General features: G+C 35.4%; 1 protein-coding gene across 8 annotated transcripts in view; it reads right to left on the bottom strand.

Moving 5' to 3' along the window:
• Positions 1 to 19,561, bottom strand: part of PTPN13 (protein tyrosine phosphatase non-receptor type 13) — a 225,054-nt gene that overhangs the window by 122,906 nt on the left and 82,587 nt on the right. For all 8 annotated transcript variants that reach the window (XM_082632173.1, XM_082632172.1, XM_082632169.1 and 5 more), the window contains 4 exons: positions 18,521 to 18,699; positions 9,963 to 10,028; positions 7,673 to 7,858; positions 3,819 to 3,906 (listed from right to left, as the gene is read on the bottom strand). In XM_082632173.1, coding sequence (XP_082488299.1) covers positions 3,819 to 3,906; positions 7,673 to 7,858; positions 9,963 to 10,007 — 319 coding nt within the window. In that variant the 5' untranslated portion in view covers positions 10,008 to 10,028; positions 18,521 to 18,699. The remainder of the gene's footprint in view (positions 1 to 3,818; positions 3,907 to 7,672; positions 7,859 to 9,962; positions 10,029 to 18,520; positions 18,700 to 19,561) is intronic.

A 19,561-nucleotide genomic window follows, 5' to 3' on the forward strand; every position in this document is an offset into this window, starting at 1 on the left:
CTGCCCAAAGGTAACACCAGTGTCCTAAAAGAATATTTCTTTTTCATGAGTTAATTTTTTTAATCTTAAGAGTTATATTAATAAGTGTGTGCCACTGACTATTAGTTCCTAATTGCTTCTGTCTGGTAATGTCTGTAATTAGTATACTATGTGGATTCTGTCCTTGAGATGTGGTTTTACAAATTTATTAAAGATAAATTAAAAGAGACTTTGAGCAGTAATATTATGGTAAGCAATGGCTAAGATGGGCTGAGGATCCAAAAGGCTATTGTTTCTTTAAGTATAAGGACCTCTAGTTCTACCCCAACTACAGGAACTAATTTAGGTTTATCCTGAGTGATAAATTGTAATTCCTTACAAATTCTCTTGAGTTTAGATACTGGGGAGACTGTACGCTCCAATAAGGAGATAGGATTATTAGAGAATTAAAATCTATGGACAGTCTATTTAAAGATTTATCTGTTAATTTTCTTAAGTTACTACAGTCACTTCTAGATTATCTGCATTTGGACAGTCTATTAGTCATAAGAATTCTAGAGCACTATTAGACAGTAATACTAAGTCTTAATATTACAAAAACAAAGTCATAAATAAAAGGCATTAATACTTTGGTTTAAAACTTCTGATACATTTGTTGTTATAATAAAATAGTCTAATAACATGAGCCAAGATGGTGAACTAGAGTTTATTTTTTACTCTGCACACAACTTAATGCTTAAAATAGGCTATCTAAAAAATTAAATCATAGAGTCTCATAGATTTCTTTTCAGAACCATTAACATTTTATTACAAATGTATTACTATATCTAATAGTTTTATAAAACTTTTTCTCATACTCATTCAATCAACAAATATTCATTTAACACTTACAAAAACTAACATGCTTAATAGTAGATTTTCCCCATCTCTAGCATCTATGTGTCCAGAAAGCTTAATTTTGTACATGACTTTCACAAATATATGTATATATGTAAATGACAAGTAAATAACTTGCTATTTAAAGTATGCTATAGATAAAACATATAACCAACAAGGAATTACTGTATATCACAGGGAACTCTGCTCAATACTCTGTAATAACCTAAATGGGAAAAGAATTTGAAAAAGAATAGATACATGTGTATGTATTGATATAACTGAATCACTTTGCTGTACACCTGAAACTAACACAACATTGTTAATCAACTATACTCCAATACAAAATGAAAATTAAAAAAATAAAATAAAATAACTTACCAGTAAAAAAAAAAAAAGTATGTTATAGAGTTGGCATAGATTCAGTTCAATCTCTATTGCTACCTCTAAAATGTTACATAACAATTGATGTCTGAAACAATAAGACCCTGAATCATTGAAAGTAATATAATCTAAACTATGTTAACACTTGTGAGTCTTTAAAATTTGATAAACTAAATATGGCGGAGTGATCTTTTTCTGCAGATTCTGTAGATTCATGATGAAGAGGGATAGAATGGGGGGTCTCATATATTTAGGAACATTTTTTATTCTTAGAAAAAACAAACTACCTTTAAAAATTAATAATAATATAACATATTTACTAAATCAACAAGTAACAACCAAGCATACAAACTTCAATTTCATATCCTGGACACTTAATGACAGCAGGAGATGACAGAAGGGAACTACGAAAAGAGAGAAAGAACAGGAAAGAGAAATAAGGAAGCAAGGAGAAGGGGAGAAAGGGAGATAAGAGGAGAATAAGAAGGGAGGAAGAAATAGAAAGATGATAAGTAAGAGAAACAAATCATTTCTTTTAAATCTAATGTTTACTTATTAAAGTATTCACTGTGGACCTCCCTGGTGGCACAGTGGTTAAGAATCTGCCTGCCAATGCAGGGGACATGGGTTCGATCCCTGGCCCGGGTAGATCCTACATGCCGTGGAGCAACTAAGCCCATGTGCCACAACTACTGAGCCTGTGCTCTAGAGCCTGCGCGCCGCAACTACTGAGCCCGTGCACCACAACTACTGAAGCCCTCATGCTCTAAGGCTCGCGTGCTGCAACTACTGAGCCTGCGTGCTGCAACTACTGAAGCCCGTGCGCCTAGAGCCCGTGCTCCACAACGAGAGAAGCCACGGCAATGAGAAGCCCAAGCACCGCAACAAAGAGTAGCCCCCACTCTCTGCAACTAGAGAAAGCCTGCACACAGCAATGAAGACCCAACGCAACCAAAAAAAAAAAAAAAATTCATTGTGTCTCCTTGAAAAAGACTCGTTCTGTTCTAAAACAGGGAATTGATTCAAAATTTGATAGATTAACAAAGTGCTGCTATTCTTAGCACCAAGGTTCACATGATATCTTACCTCAAATCCGAGTATTGTTTTAAGATAAAAGAAAACAGATTTTTACCTATGAGAGGAAGGTGTCTATATATATAAGGACGTAAGTATAGTAAGAAAATACAAGGAAGGGTTAAAAATACTTTTTTAAAAATTGCCATCAAAGCATTGTAACAACTAAGTTAAACAAAGTCTGCCTTCTTTTCTGACCCACACATAAACTAATAATATATGTATTAGAAACAGAACTTTATCTAACCTGAAGTAAATTGACTATATTGATGATATGAAAGCTAAGATACCTTTTCAGAAAAACAATCCTTATTCTCAATAAGTAAAATGAAAGTACCAAAACAGACACGGAACTAACTGCATTATTACAGAATCACTCCATTAGAAATGATTTCATTGTTTTTCTTTGACTTCTTAAGATAAGCAGTACACTTGCTTAGGGCACATCCTTCCCTCTCAGACATGACAGTTCTGAATTCTGCAAAACTTTTAGTCCAGATAATCAAATGTCTATATTTAGTTTCCACAATGAGAGTTTCTCATAGGTTTTAAATAAGATAGCTGTGCTCTGATTATCTAATTAAGCAGTTAAACATCTTTAACATTTTAATCTGACTATATCAATTAGAATGTTTTATTAGAATATATTTAGGCAATATTTACATTTACTTTAACTCCAGCTTCAAGACTTAAGACAATAAAATATTTCACCCATAAAATATTTTTGTTAATGTTTAAATTATAATTATTAATATTGCTTGATGAAAAGAGAAAAAAGATAATCAACAAAAGTTCATTTTATAAATAAGCCAAGCTTGAAACTTATCACTGAAAAATAAACTTTCACATAAAAATTTAGTTTTTCTACTTCCATTTCTTGTGTTTTGAATTTCTATTCATTTCCTTAAAAAATCAATTTAATAACTATGTAGAACCTATAATTATCTAATGCTATTGGCAAATAGCAAAACCACTCTTCATCAGTCTTTACTCAGTCAGCATCATATAACCTAAGTTAGTATTTGGTAACTCTAAGTCATGAAATTCGTTGGTCATAAAATCAATTTAGTGGGCTGCAATTAGCATTAAAAAAAGAAACAGAATAGAAAATAACAGTGTGCAGCAAGAATAATGTTGCTTTCTGAAACTTTTGTTTTAGTAGCATTTATGTTCATAAATATGTGTTTTGTCGTACTTTAAAATGTATCTTTAATACAAAATACCATGATAAGGTAAATAAACGATATTATTGCTACAATAACAATACTGGGAAAGAAATTATTTACCATGGTGTCCTGATTGTATTAACATTTTCTGCATAACTATCATGGATTTATATATTAATACACCTAGTGCTCCTTATCTGTACGGTGCCTCCACTTTGCACACTTATGTTATGATTATGGTCACAATTACCAGATTTCCAAGCTAGGTTAAGTATGATTTTGTAAAGGAAACAATAACTAAGGTTAAAGCCTAAAAATTTCCTATTAATATACTCTTACCTGTTGGTAATCCTTTTCCTCTCAATCGGTCTCGGATAGTCTGGCTTCGATCAGGCTTTTGCTCACTGTTAGGGGAAAGCTGATCCGTCTGTACATAGGTAATCAAAAGTCAAGTTTGACAATAGAATCTCCCTTTTATTTTCATGGTAACTGTCTACAGAATGACACCAGTTAGATAATTTTTGGAGAGTATAACATTTAAGTAAAAACACTCCACGTCTGTTATTGTTAATATATATTCCTTGGATAAGATTTATGTAGCTTAGTTCTGGCCAATTCATCTTCAGGAAATAAAAGCCAAGAAACATCTATCAAAGACTAATCTGCTAACTAGGGAACAAAATTAGCCAAATTAAAGTAGTTAAAATGAGTTCCATTTCAAAACAACACACTTGAAGTATTCTTTTTTTTTCCAAACTGATAACTACTTTCACCTCTCAAGTGTGACTATAATTTTAAAACCATATTAATTCTGGTATGATAAAGCTCTCTCCTAATTGCAACTATGCACTGAGGGTGCTGATTTAAATTATTTTCGAAAATAATTTTCTAGATTTTGCCTGCCAGAAATTACATTTGAGAAATATTTTAAACTAAATAGACATATTGAGGGATGACAAATTTAAATCAATACTTTTTTGAGACCCTTTAGAACAAAATGTTTAAGTAGTCTTAAACTTTAATAACTTAAACCGAGGGCATTTGTTTAAAATCAAGCACATCAAATTCCACATTACAAGGGGTGAAATGTTAGAATACTGAGTTTATTCAGCTGATCAATTAGAGTAGAAACTTCAAGAAATAAATGTAAAGAGAGAGAACGGTAAAGAGAAATTACTTAATTCTGACACCAAGAACATGCACACTTATCTGTTTACACACACAGACACACACTCATTTTAATATTCCTCCATGAGTGAAACTTATTTAAGTATGAATTAAAAATCCATTTAAGGTAGTATTTGAGGTATTATACTTCCTACCTATAAGAAGACTTAAATGGAACTATTTCTGAAATGATGTTATCATTTAAATTATATAAATAATACTGGTCCACATTGCACTATATTGGCAGTAACTGAAGAGATAAAATCCTGTATCATCTTTGTGAATTCCTGCATTGACACTACTATTAATAATAGTTGTCATTTACTGAGCAATTACTATAAAGCAGGCACTACCTTAAATGCTTTATAATACTTTATGTTAATTATCCAAGAACCTCATGTGGTATATATTATTATTATCTTCATATTACAATAAAGGGAGAAATAGCAAGGAAAAGTTCTAAGGACCTTGAAGCAGCTCATCAACATTGAAATAATTATTTTCAAAACTGTTCAGTAATATGGGTGGATGGTATGTACCATTATTCCTATTTTACAGGTAAGTAAAATTGAGGTCAAACATGCTATATAAATCAGTGGAAAAACCAGGACAACTAAGTTGGACTACTGACTTTTACTCTATGCTAATTAATTTTAAGTAAGTAAGTAAGAATTATGGTCACTTGTCGTGAATTTCACACTGAGTGAAAGACTAACTCGTTCTATCAGCGACTGGAGGCAATGACAGCTTCCAAGGAGCATAATGGCTGACAGCTAATGGCTTTGGGGTCAGAGAGATCCAGATTCCAATTGTGTCTCTGTCATTTACCATGTGTGTGGCCATGGGCAAGTTATTTAATCTATTTGAGCTCCAGTTTCATTATCTCTATAATGAGGATGAAATTATCTCTTGTAACCTGGGATTATGATGAATAAATGTGAAAAAGCACATAAGTCATTCAGCACAGTGTCTGGCACAAAGTAAACACTTAAAAAATGGTAGCTGTGGGATTCCCTGGTGGCGTAGTGGTTGAGAGTCCACCTGCCGATGCAGGGGACACGGGTTCGTGCCCCGGTCCGGGAAGATCCCACATGCCGCGGAGCGGCTAAGCCCGTGAGCCATGGCCGCTGAGCCTGCGCGTCCGGAGCCTGTGCTCCGCAACGGGAGAGGCCACAACAGTGAGAGGCCCGTGTACCGCAAAAAAAAAAAAAAAAAAGGTAGCTGTGAGAGTTACTTCTGCCCAGTGTCCAGTAGACTGGCAAGAGCAATGGATGAGGGGAGCGTTATTATTTCTACTTAGAAAGGCAGGCTCTCTACATGCTGATTCCAACTGAACTTTCTATTCCTCTCTCCCACTAAACAACCCCACAGCACACCCCATATCAGACTTATTACTGTTCCTCAAACGTCCCGCTCTTTCCCATCTCACAGCGTTTGTCCAAGTTTACTTCCCTCTGCCTGGATTACCCTTTCTATCTAGGCTACAGGATCTAGCTCAAAGTGCTACCTTTCAATGCAGTCATTACTTGTATCCTTTCCCCTCAAAATCTCATAGCTTTTAAATCCCTGGCTGATTAATAGGAAACATAAGTCCCATAAAGTGAAGGAGTTAGTACAAATCAACGTTCCTCAGAGCGAGTTTTCACAGAACATCAGTATTATGAGAAGATCTGTGAAAAAAGGCCAGTGTAAGTTTGGGAAATGTTTCACCTATGTGCCTATCCCTCTTGAGGGTTAGTAATACAACTTAGTGTATTAAAGGCTCTGGGAAGTTCTACATTGAAAATATACTTAATTTTCCTAAAATAGTTTTTCCTCAACTTTATTTGACCATAGAGAAACTTTTTTAAACAAAAATATATTTCAAAATATCTGGGAAACTTTGGTCTGAATAGAGGACCAAAGTTTTAGTAGCTTTATCTTTGTTCCAAAAAAAAAAAAATCACATACAGGAATATAAACAAATAAATCAGCTCTAGTTAAGGAGGGGAAATAAGCAGCCGAGAACTCTCTTCACTTAGCATCTACTACCTCCCTTCCTCTGACTACAGAATCGCAAAGGCTCCTTGGGGTACAGTTTACAAACCATTTGCCTAGAAGACGTTATGAGCCTGTTTCTTATCAACTGGCAAAGCATGTGGAATTTGGATATACCCCTGCCAGCCATACGACATCCTGGTTAAGATTGTAGAACTAAACCCTTAGGGATGAGGAATTAAGAGGAAGCCAGCAAGAACCCTGTGTGACAGTGGTAAATCTATCCAAAGCCTACAAAAAGGAGGGGGACTCAGGCACCATAACCTAAAGGGTAAGAGCAGATAAAGTTTAGACCTACATCAAATATCAAAAACCAAGGGGGGGGTGCGTCCAAGCTAGAGCAAATAGGATAGAATATAGCTTAAGAAATGCAGCAATGGGATTATTAGATATAGAGATTGTTAGTCCTGGGATTCTTCATATCTAAGACAAGAGAGAAAATAAAGGAGTCCCCGTTTTGGGACAATCTAGTAGGGATACAAGCATGCATCCCCCTTACATACCAGGTGCCAATGTCCAAAGAAGGTAGGGAGGGTTTGAGGATACCTAAGAGGTCCAGACTAATAAGTGAGCAAGAAAGAGGTATAAAGCAACAGAAAGTGCATTTAAATAATTCTAAAACCCATTTTGCATGTCCATACGACTTTCACAGTAGGTAGAATCACTTACTGAAAGCTCCATAGGAAAAGATGTAAGAAAAGAGGCATGAAGACTTCTCAGCTCTAACATGCTGTGATTCTATAATACCTGCTAGAATAAAGTTCTAAGAAAAGACTAACTCCCATAAAATCTAGGAGACTAAATTATTGCAATGGGTTTCTAGATTTTTAAGAACTGTTTCAAATAAACAATTAAAATTAGAACCTGAAATTCAATCTCCTGTTCCTAGTCTTCACTGAGAAAATGTTATCCACATTTAAAGAAAATTTTGTGAAATGCTACTAAATTTTAAAGTATGACTATAGAAATCAATTGGAACTGTGGCTTACCCCAGAAAGATTTCCCAGAACCAGTTTTACCAACTGCTTCACGTAGGAAAATGAGGGTGCACAACTGCTATTCCTAATGTGGGCACTGCAAGCATCCAGGACAGTCCGAACAGAAACCCGAGCATAAATAACATCCTCACACATTCCAAGCAGTATACTGTTGAGATGATCTCCAAGCTTGATAGGCTGCATATAAAGAAAGAAAAGGTAATGTTGGCAAGTGTGAGTAAATCTAACTAACACGAGACAAACCATTCCAAGAGTCACAGGAACCACACCAAACACACATGGAGGAAATAAATTTCTTACCTAGTAGCATGTATATTTGACTGCATTTTACATTTTTATAATCCAAAAATTTTATTAGCACAAGTTGGTTAACAGACATCTCCTAAGATAGGAGGTATTATAGAAAAACTCCAGGGTGTTTTGGTATGATTAAGAAACGGAATGTTTTGGTATGATTAAGAAATGGAATGTTTTGGTTATGGAGCAGTTTATATATATACCCTACTTGGGGGGAATAAACAATTTCCTAACATTTCAAAAAAGGAATATATTTGATATATATTTAATGTAATTTGACACTCATGGTAACTTAGAAGAGATTTCAAATATTGCAATGACTCAAGGTCATTTAAATATGTTGTCATTATGCCGGTGAAACAGAAGCCAAAATGTGAGTTTTTTTTAATTAGTTGACAAAATTTATAGAATATTATATCTAAATGTCCAATGATCATACCAAGAAATGCAAATTAAAACCACAGAAAGAAGTCACTATATATACACTCAGTAGAATGGTTAAAATAAAGTAGTTGTGAGGAGAAAAGCATTGCTTATGGGAGTTTGAACTGGTACATCCACTTTGGTTTAAACATATGCTTTACCTGTGACCCTTCCCTTCCACTTCTCATCCATTTGGGTATTATATTTCATCTTTTAGAGCTCAGCTTAGCAGCAATGTCCTTTAATAAACCTATCCTAACCCTCCAAGTCTAGTTAGAGGCTCCAACGCTTGGTTTTCCATAGCACCCTCCATTTTCCCTAACATAGCATTTGTCACATTGTGTTGTAATTGGTTATTTTGGTTGTCTGTACCTGTGATAGGACTCCACAGACATGGGACATTATATTCCTAGTGTCTGGTACATTGTCTGACATAAGATAGGTGCTTAATAAATACTTCTGAATTAATATTAAATATTTCCAAAACAGGTACGATATCTGACAGTAAAATAGAAGTAAATGTTTATACTTCCCATCCAATTTACACATTATAGATATATTGACTTTTTTTTTCAGTTACCAGAAAAGAGAAAGTGTTAAATTATAGGCTGTGATCACATTTTACATGTAAGTTAGGTTCTATAAAACGACCCTATTATTTCCAGTAATAATTTAAGTTTCTCATTTATATTAATAAAATTGAAACTGAGGAAAGTAAATATACAGTATTTTTCATGATGTAAAATGAAACCAAACCAAGTTGAAGACTATCATTCATTTTTCATGGATCTTAAGATGTCTGAATTTTATAATAAAAGCCTAAAATACTTACTGCTTCTTAATTTGATAAAAAAAAAAAACAACCCAAAACACACCTAGTTGCTTTTGTTTGGAGTTCTAAATGCCTAAAATGACACAATTCTGTATGCTACATCTTTGATGAAATAGTTATTTTTAAATTTTTGATTATATTTATTACTATGTTTACTATTGTGTCTTCCGGAAATCAGTTATTTTAGAAAATAAAGACTAGAAGCAGCCCAATGATCATCAGAGCCTAAGACCCCACAAAGTGTTACTTTAATATCTGTGTCTGCTGCTGCAGGAGTAGTGAAGTATGATTTTGAAGTGACAAGAGAAAAAGTAATGAAGTATAAACTCTGAGACATAGTTACAGCTACTATTATTCCTATAGTTTTTGCATCAAAAAAGGTTATCACTTTCTGTTCAAGAATGAATCATCAAAGAAATTTACAATCCCCCTTTATCAGTCATTAAATTAAAAGAAATAAAGTGGACTCCCATTTCTCTCGCTATAATTTTGAAGAGGCTACTATATTTCACAGAGTGAACTGTTGAAACAGGTAGTGACTGCTATAATTCTAAGAACAGTCTAAGAAAAATACTTTAGTACTTTATTATTTCATTCTGAGAGTGTGACATTATTAATGTGAACAACCTGTATAAACACTGGTGTGCCTGACAACACACTGTAGAACACATAAATACACAGAACTTCTTAAAAAGTGTAAAGTTGTACAAATGTGACAACTTGACTTACTTGGCTCTGAGGTACTTCATGATCAGCCCCCCAATACAATGTCATTCCAAGAGAATAAATATGGATCTAGAAACAGAATTTAAAAAAATCATTTTATGTAAAAACTTAATTTAGCAAGTACTATATATTCATGACTTTGCTCCAAAGAAAGTGCAACACATGATTTAAGAAAATCATCATTCATATTTTACATTAAAGTATGTGAGAGCTTAAAACAGAAAATAAGACTGGAAATGATCAGAACAGACTCCCCCTACCCCCCAACTTTCTAGACTGTCTGCTATGAGTAATCATTTTTATTAGTTCTTACTTAAAGTTTCTTTATGAAAGCTCAAGCAAATATGAATAGTCTTACTTTCCCCTTCTTTTACAAAAGGTCAGAAATTTAAAAAAATACTCGACACCTTGCAGTTTTAGTTTAACATGACAGGCATTTCCATATCAATGTTTAGAGATCTCATTCTTTTTACTGCTGCATAGAACTCCATTTTGTGGCTATAGCATTGTTTACTTAACTGATCTGTTATTAATGGGCAATTAGAATTTTCCTAAACTTTTGCTATTATAAATAATGTTTTAGCAAACAGCCTTGTGATGTCATTTTGTACATGCAGGTATTCCTCTTGAATTGACTCTCTTAGATTTTGAATAAAAGAGTAAATCATCTATAGTTTTGATACATTTTGTCAGATTTTCCCCACAGAGGTTTTATCATTTTGCATTTCTACCAGCAATATATGATTTTTTCACAAGCCTTATTCATAGAATGTGTTATGAAGATTTGGATTTTTACCAAACTGAAAAGAGAAAAAAAATCTCATTGCAGTTTTTTAAATTTTTTTATTTTTATTTTTTGCGGTATGCAGGCCTCTCACTGTTGTGGCCTCTCCCGTTGCAGAGCACAGGCTCCGGACGCGCAGGCTCAGCGGCCATGGCTCACAGGCCCAGCCGCTCCGCGGCATGTGGGATCTTCCCGGACCGGGGCACAAACCCGTGTCCCCTGCATCGGCAGGCGGACTCTCAACCACTGTGCCACCAGGGAAGCCCTCATTGCAGTTTTGATTAGCATTTCTCTTACTAAGAATGGATGGGGTAGTAGTAGATAGACAAAAAAGTTGGGTCAGAAAAGATTCCTTTCTGTTTGTTTGCTTCTTAAAGACTGAAAAAAGGACAACATATTTTTATGCTGGTAGGAATGATCCAACAGGGAAAACTGGAACCGCAGGAGAGAGAGGAGACTGTTGGGAGAACACTGCTGAGTAAGCGGGAGGAAGTGGAAGCTAATGCACAAATGAAGGAGTTGGCTTGACACCTCTGTCACAGTTCTTCTGAAGTAGGGAAGCAAAGAATATGAAAATTTATGTAGGTAGTCCAGTTGTGGGATCTTGGGAGAAGTCTCCTGATCGCTTCTACTTTTTTCCCCCTGTGAAACAGGGAGCAAGATTATCAGCCTGAAGTGAGGACAGTTAATCCTTATAAGTAATCATTTTCCAGTTCTCCTGTTAAGCGATTTCAGAGCTAGACTTTTAGCCCATCTCTACCAGTACTGAATAATCTTACCACGAGCATTTTTTTTGCACCAATCTTACTCCAGGGCCATCTTATTTTCTTGTCTTTATTTTTTTTTTCATTTTGCCCTTATTTTCTCACCTGTATTTTTTAATTATACAAACTGTCTCAAATCCTCTTTAGATATAGGTGAGGTAAATACAAATAAAACTGGGTATCCTTACAATCTCACAGCATTTTAATCTATTCCTAGTATTGCCTCCTAAATTATTCCTAAATTACAGATTAGTTGTTCCTCTTTTCAAATATTTTCATGGCTCCCAATTTTCAAAACTCCAAATTCTTTATGATGATATGCAAGGCTCACTCTGACCTGCCTCTAGCTCCATTTTCCAGACAAGTTTTTAAGTTTTCATTCAATTATCACTCCTTCCTCTATCACACTTAACACTTCAGAACTACTATATAATTCTCTGTTGGCAAAATAAATCTTTCTCTTTCCCAGTGTTTCTTGAGCAGTTCTTCCTACCAAGAACTTCTGTTTTCATCTGTCAATAAAAGTTCCACCCATTACTGATAGTCCAGAGATGATGTTATCTATCATGTTGCTATATAAACCTTCGCAAACAGGATAAAGCATTCTCTCTTATATGATAGTTATTATTTCATTTGTATCTCTAATGAAACAGTTAACTAATACTACCTGTAACATAGTTAAGATGTGTCCTTGTTTGTCTTCCTTGAGAAAGCCTTTTTAACACATCTTAATATCCCTCTTAGCAGTTAACACAGAACTTGTACATAATAGATATTCAATGCATGCCTACTGAATTCAATTAAATGTGCATAAAGTTCAAGGCAGCATGATGTAGGCTATTTGTATCATATTTCTGTTTAGAATTCAAGGAACCTCACATGGGAACACCTTTTCAAAGAGTCTCATATATGAAAAACATTTTTCATACCTTTAGCAAAAATGACTAATTGCATACTCAAACATATTTCTCTTAATAAATTAATTTTGATTTGTGATCCTTTGAGATACTGGTAGTATTTTAAGATTATTTACTACATTTACTTGTATAAGACTATATAAAATTATTAACATCATTTTTAAAACTAGGTTATAAAATTATACATCTGTTGATCATTTATGTATATAGTATAATGATTAATTTTATGTGTCAACTTGACTGGACCATGGGATGCGTAGATATTTGGTCAAACATTATTCTGGGTGTTTCTGTGAGAGTGTTTTTGGATGCAAGTAAACTGAGCAAGGCAGACTGCTCTCCCCAATACAGGTGGTCCTCATCCAATTATTTGAAGGCCTGAATAGAACAAAATAGTTTACCCACCCCCAGGTAAGAAAGAACTCTTTCTGTCTGACTGCCTTCAAACTAGGACATCAACTTTTTGTTGCCTTTGGATTTGATCTGAAATACCAGCTCTTCCTGGGTCCTGAGCCTGTTGGCCTTCAGAGTGGAACTACACCCTCAGTTCACCTGGTTCTCAGACCAGAACTACACCATTGGCTCTCCTGGGTCTCCAGCTTGCCGGCTCACCTTGCAGATCCTGGGACTTGTCTGCCTCCATAAGTACATGAGCTAATAAGTCTCTCTTTATATACACACACACGCCCGCATGCACACAAACACACATATCATATTGATCCGGTTTCTCTGGAGACCCCTGCTTAATACATATAGATATGAAATATCTCTATATAGAAAAAACATGCAGAAATGATAGTTGCTATTTTATTAGATAGTGCTTTATGGGTTCAGAATTTTTAATATTTTAAAAATCATTTAAAATTTTGTTAAGTAAATAACTCCAGGTACATCAGATCTTTGTTAATGTATAATAATATCTGGTATCTAATATTAGAGAAATATTATTAATATTTGAGAAAAAGTTTGTACAGTATACAAAGAAAAATGCTTTACTTTTACATTTATTCCAAAATAATCTGTAAAGTAAATATGGATAATACTTCCATATACATTATTCATAAGCTTAGAGTTTTTACTGTTGATGCAACCTGAAAAGATACAGGCAGAAAGGAGATCAGTGATACTAAGGTATAACTAAATTAACACAGTAACGCTGCAATACCACTGAGAGCACTTAGTTCATCTGGTTGATAAATAGCAATGAATGGGTTATAGTTTAGTTACAGTCATTATATGGAAAGGAGAAGTCATACAAGGAGTGGTTATTCAAAAACAGGCAAGTATTTGGCCTTCATATGTTTCTTCGGTTTTTACATAAGCAGAAAAAAAGGAGAATATGATGGCCTATATAATACAACTAATGAATATCTTCTATTAAAGATTGGTAAGCCCAGGGATTAAAAGAAGTCAGGCATTAGAAGTTTTTTTTTTTTTTTTTTTTTTTTTTTAAATTTTATTTTATTTTTTTGCTTTATAACAAATTTAATCAGTTATACATATACATATGTTTCCATATCCCCTCCCTTTTGCGTCTCCCTCCCACCCTCCCTATCCCACCCCTCCAGGCAGTCACAAAGTATCGAGCTGATCTCCCTGTGCTATGCGGCTGCTTCCCACTAGCTATCTACCTCACGTTTGGTAGTGTATATATGTCCATGCCGCTCTTTCACTTTGTCACAGCTTACCCTTCCCCCTCCCCATATCCTCAAGTCCATTCTCTAGTAGGTCTGTGTCTTTATTCCTGTCTTACCCCTATGTTCTTCATGACATTTTTTTTTCTTAAATTCCATATATATGTGTTAGCATACAGTATTTGTCTTTCTCTTTCTGACTTACTTCACTCTGTATGACAGACTCTAGGTCTATCCACCTCATTACAAATAGCTCAATTTCATTTCTTTTTATGGCTGAGTAATATTCCATTGTATATATGTGCCACATCTTCTTTATCCATTCATCCGATGATGGACACTTAGGTTGTTTCCATCTCCGGGCTATTGTAAATAGGGCTGCTATGAACATTTTGGTACATGTCTCTTTTTGAATTATGGTTTCCTCAGGGTATATGCCCAGTAGTGGGATTGCTGGGTCATATGGTAGTTCTATTTGTAGTTTTTTAAGGAACCTCCATACCGTTCTCCATAGCGGCTGTACCAATTCACATTCCCACCAGCAGTGCAAGAGTGTTCCCTTTTTTCCACACCCTCTCCAGCATTTATTGTTTCTAGATTTTTTGACGATGGCCATTCTGACTGGTGTGAGATGATATCTCATGGTAGTTTTGATTTGCATTTCTCTAATGAGTAAAGATGTTGAGCATCCTTTCATGTGTTTGTTGGCAGTCTATGTATATCTTCTGTGGAGAAATGTCTATTTAGGTCTTCTGCCCATTTTTGGATTAAAGATTGGTAAGCCCAGGGATTAAAAGAAGTCAGGCATTAGAAGTTTTTTTTTAAAAAAAGGTTTTGATCTGCCTCTCACTTCTACTGCATATTTATTTAGCTTCCAAGGGAATTTTTTGCTTTGTGATCTTTGCCAAGGCCCTATTTGTATCAAAGATCTCAGTACCTATCTGTTCCTGATGGATAGCACAGAGAAAATCTATTCCCTTCCCTTAGTGTAATAGCAAGCCAGGGTGGTTTCTTGTAGAAGTGGCTGCTTTTGATAATGATGATTCATACACAGGGTTAAATGATAAAGGAACTGGTTCCAGAAGATAGCATTTATAGAAGAGCTAATTAACTATCCATTTAGTCGTTCAACATTTTTTCTGAAAGTCACTAAGCTCGGGATTGTGGTAAAATATAAATATCTCATTCTGGATCAATACTACTACCATATACTAATACATAAGAATATCAACAGCAAGCATGTACATAACGTTTACTGTGTGTCAAGCTTACAGTTTATACTTCAGCTTATTCAATAACTACAGAGAGAGAAAGTAACTTTTGTCCAAGGTCACACAGGTAGTTAAGTGCTAGGGGCGGGATTCAAATTCTGGCTCCAGAGCCATATTCTTGACCTCTAAACCAGGGCTTATACTCCTCTGTACTACTGACGTTTGGGATCTTTCCTGTGGACAGCAGTCTGTGGATATTTATCCTGTGTAGGATAACAGTAGTACCCCTGGCCTCTACTCACTAGATGCCAGTAGAACTACCTTCCTCCTCCTCCCCCTGCCCCCCCGCACCGGTTATGACAACTAAAAATGTCTCAAGACATTGCCAGCTGTCCACTGGAAGGTAAAGCGGCCTCTGATTCAAAACCACAGCTTTAATCTGTTGTACCTTTCCTAGAATCAGAACTCTAAGAAGAAAGCTATATGAATATAGATGTATGCATCTATTAAACAAAGTAGAAGTGGTACATTTGTGCTAAGGAAATTCAAAAGGACAAGATTACTTCTGATTATAGAAGAAATTTAAAGCAGGGAGAGTTTAAGCTGAGGTTTGAATGTAGGTTATGTGTCCCCTCTCTGCGTTCTCTTAATATTTTGTACAGATCCACTATTACTGTATATATTTCCATTACTATTATTATTACTATCATTAATTTCTTTTTGTCTATCTGTCCATTACACTGCTGGCCCTTTGAGGTTAAGGACTATTTCTTTTTTTTTTAAGTGTATTTATTTATTTTTGGCTGCATTGGGTCTTCAGTGCTGCATGCGGGCGGCGAGGAGGGGCTACTGTTCGTTGCGGTGTGCGGGCTTCTCATTGCGGTGGCTTCTCTTGCTGCGGAACATGGGCTCTAGAGCTCAGGCTCAGAAGTTGTGGCACACGGGCTTAGTTGCTCCGCGGCATGTGGGATCTTCCCAGAACAGGGTTCGAACCTGTGTCCCGTGCATTGGCAGGCAGATTCTTAAGCACTGCGCCACCAAGGAAGTCCCAGGACTATTTCTTATTCATCTTTGTAAACCTATGGCCTAATATAGTGTAGAATATATAAGTTCTCAATAGATGCTGATTGAAAGAATGGTTGGTACATAGGATGTGGACATGTAGAAATGCAGAAGAGCACTGTTCTACAAAAGAGTGAAGCCACAAAGCATAAAACCTGTTTAATAATCACTGACTATAACTTGTGCCTCTGAAAGAGAGGAGTTGAAATATGGTTGGAATCAGACTCTGGAGAGGTTTTCTATGTTTTGTTAAGGAATCTGTAGTTAACTGAGTAAGTGGGCCCATGCAGTTCAAACTGGCGTTGTTCAAGGGTCAACCATATGTCAAAAATTTAAATGCACATACTTTTTGATTTCACAATTTTACTATTAGGAAATTATTAGGTTAATTTTTGAACCTATATGCATTGATTATGGCAAATGATATTCACAGCAAATTCTGAATTCTCCAAAGTTCCCTATCTAAATTATCACAGCTTGCTACACACAATATATATATATTTGTTCCAAAATTTCTTTTCATAGCGTTGACAATGAAATTAGATCTTCTGATGTTAATGGCATTACCATCCTCAGACTGGATATTCCTATCATAAACATTTCCATCTTCATTGTTTCATCAAATCAACTGTCCAAACTCTGTCAGGTTTGCTTCCACTATAACCCCATTATCCTCACCTCTATAGTTCCACGGCACTGCACGATTTTTAGATCTTTCCCCCAGATTATTAAAGTGTCCCAGTTAGATTCTTACATAATCTTTCATCTCACCTAGTTATCCACTTTCATCAAACTTACCCTCTGAAATAACAAATTATATCATATCACTCTCCTAAAAATATGCCCCAGAAGAAAGTCTCAAGTTCTGGCATTCAAAGTGTTCTTCATTCTGACCTATAGTCTCCCTTTAACCACAGCCTTCCAGGTAGCTAATGCTACAGCCCAGCCAGTCTGATCAAACATTCCCCTATCACAGTGGACAATTTCCTACCCCTTAGCATTACACATCATAGCAACCCTGAGGGGAATCCCCATTTCTACCTATTTTCAATTTTCTAAATTCTACTCACTCTTTGTAGCTCAACACAAATGCTACCTTCTCTGCGGTATCATTCTAAATTAGAAATTGCTTCTCTTCGAAACTTCCAAACTACTTTATCCCTCTATATAGCATTCATTTCAATTTGCCTTATATTATAGATATACATATATGTGTATATATATAATCATTAACAAATTTTTAAAATATTTTCCACACGAGAAAGTGTTGACATAAAATACAAAGACTGAAAAATAAATCTTAAAATTCTTTAAGCATCTTAGAAAAACTCACCAAAAAGGCTATAAATATATTAGAAGATCTATTTAATTAATAAAAAAAGTTAACCAGATAGTTGCTACTGTAAAACCATCAAGTTGACAAATAATAAGAGAGAGAGAAAGAAAAAAAGAGAAGGAAAGAGAGAAGGAAGGAGGGAAGTAGGAAAGAAGTGAGGGAGGGAGGGAGGGAAGGAAGGAAGGGAGAAAGGAAGGAAGGAGGGAGGGAGGGAGGGAGGGAAGGAGGGAGGGAGGAAGGAAGGAAGGAAGGTCCAGTTATTTTTGTTTCTTCCTCCCAAGCACAGTATTTTATACAGAGCAGGCATTTAATAAGTATTTTAAAACATGAATTAATAATGGCTCACATTTTTTTCATATTTTTTCTTAGATCCATACATTTTTATAAAACTACTTTGAATTTTTAAATATGAACTTCTTGGAATACATGATCATTTTATTTTATTTTTTAATTGAAGTACAGTTACTGTACAATATTATATAAGTTACAGGTGTACAATACAGTGATTCACAATTTTCAAAGGTTAGGCTCCATTTATAGTTATTATAAAATATTTGGCTATATTCCTCATGTTGTACCCTATTTTATACCTAATAGTTTGCACCTCTTACTCCCCTCTCCTTTTCCCTCTCCCCACTGGTAACTACCAATTTGTTTTCTATATCTGTGAGTTTGATTCTTTTTTGTTATATTCACTAATTTGTTGTATTTTTTAGATTCCACACGTAAGTGATTACATGATCATTTTAAATTCAATGGATATTTTCCAGAGGGTTGAAGGTAGCCCAGTGTCTACTTTTCCTACCCCCACCAAAACAAAAAACAAAATAAAGCAAAAAAGACTTAATGTTACCTTTTCAACATCAGAGAGAGAAGTTAGTGATTGATTTTGAAGAACCTCTGGTGCAGTGAATGCTCGAAGATCCTGACTGGAAATATTTTCATCTGTAAATGACACACTACCAGATGGCAGCAATAGCAGAGACCATGGAGAAATGATGAAGCCAAGGGCAGCAGGATCAGCTATGCTTACTGGTTTGTAACCATACGGAATGAAAAGAAAAAAGAAAGATAAATGCTTAAAATTAAGTGATTATAGATCACATAAATGAATACCCCAGCATATTCATATATATGTGCAGTTACATACACCAAATCAACATGCTACAAAATGAGAGTGGGTTTCATACACCTAATACTGCTAGCATTATTAACAACAATGCCTTGATTTGGTTTAGTCTTTCAAACTTAGACTAGATGGCAGACCTTAGAAACTAGAAATAGAGAACTTTCACTGTCAGTCATAAGACTATACTGGTTCAAATACTTATCACAGTGATAAAGAGATATGAATAAGAATCAACAGTTCTTACATTTTGTTGGGTGGAGGGTGGTTCATGGATTCCTTTGAGGATTTGGTAAACACTATGGTTGAGAGACGATTTCAAGAAAACTGCCCATAAATATAAAACCCGGTGTTTGGGGACTTCCCTGGTGGTGCAGTGGTTAAGAATCCACCTGCCAATGCAGGGGACATGGGTTCGAGCCCTGGCCCAGGAAGATCCCACATGCCATGGAGCAGCTAAGCCACAACTACTGAGCCTGTGCTCTAGGGCCTGCAAGCCACAACTACTGAGTCCGTGTGCCCAGAGCCCATGCTCCGCAACAGGAGAAGCCACTGCAATGAGAAGCTCGTGCACCACAACGAAGAGTAGCCCCCACTCGCCGCAACTAGAGAAAGCCCACGTGCAGCAACGAAGACCCAAGGCAGCCATAAATAAATAAATGAATGAATGAATGAATGAATATATATATATGTGTTCATGGATCTCCTTAGAGCCTGTTTATGGACCCCAGGTTAATATTCTCTGATTTAGACTACAGTGTTCTGAAT

The sequence above is a fragment of the Mesoplodon mirus genome (assembly GCF_964341445.2).
Source record: "Mesoplodon mirus genome assembly, chromosome: 2".
Taxonomy (NCBI): Eukaryota; Metazoa; Chordata; class Mammalia; order Artiodactyla; family Ziphiidae; genus Mesoplodon; species Mesoplodon mirus.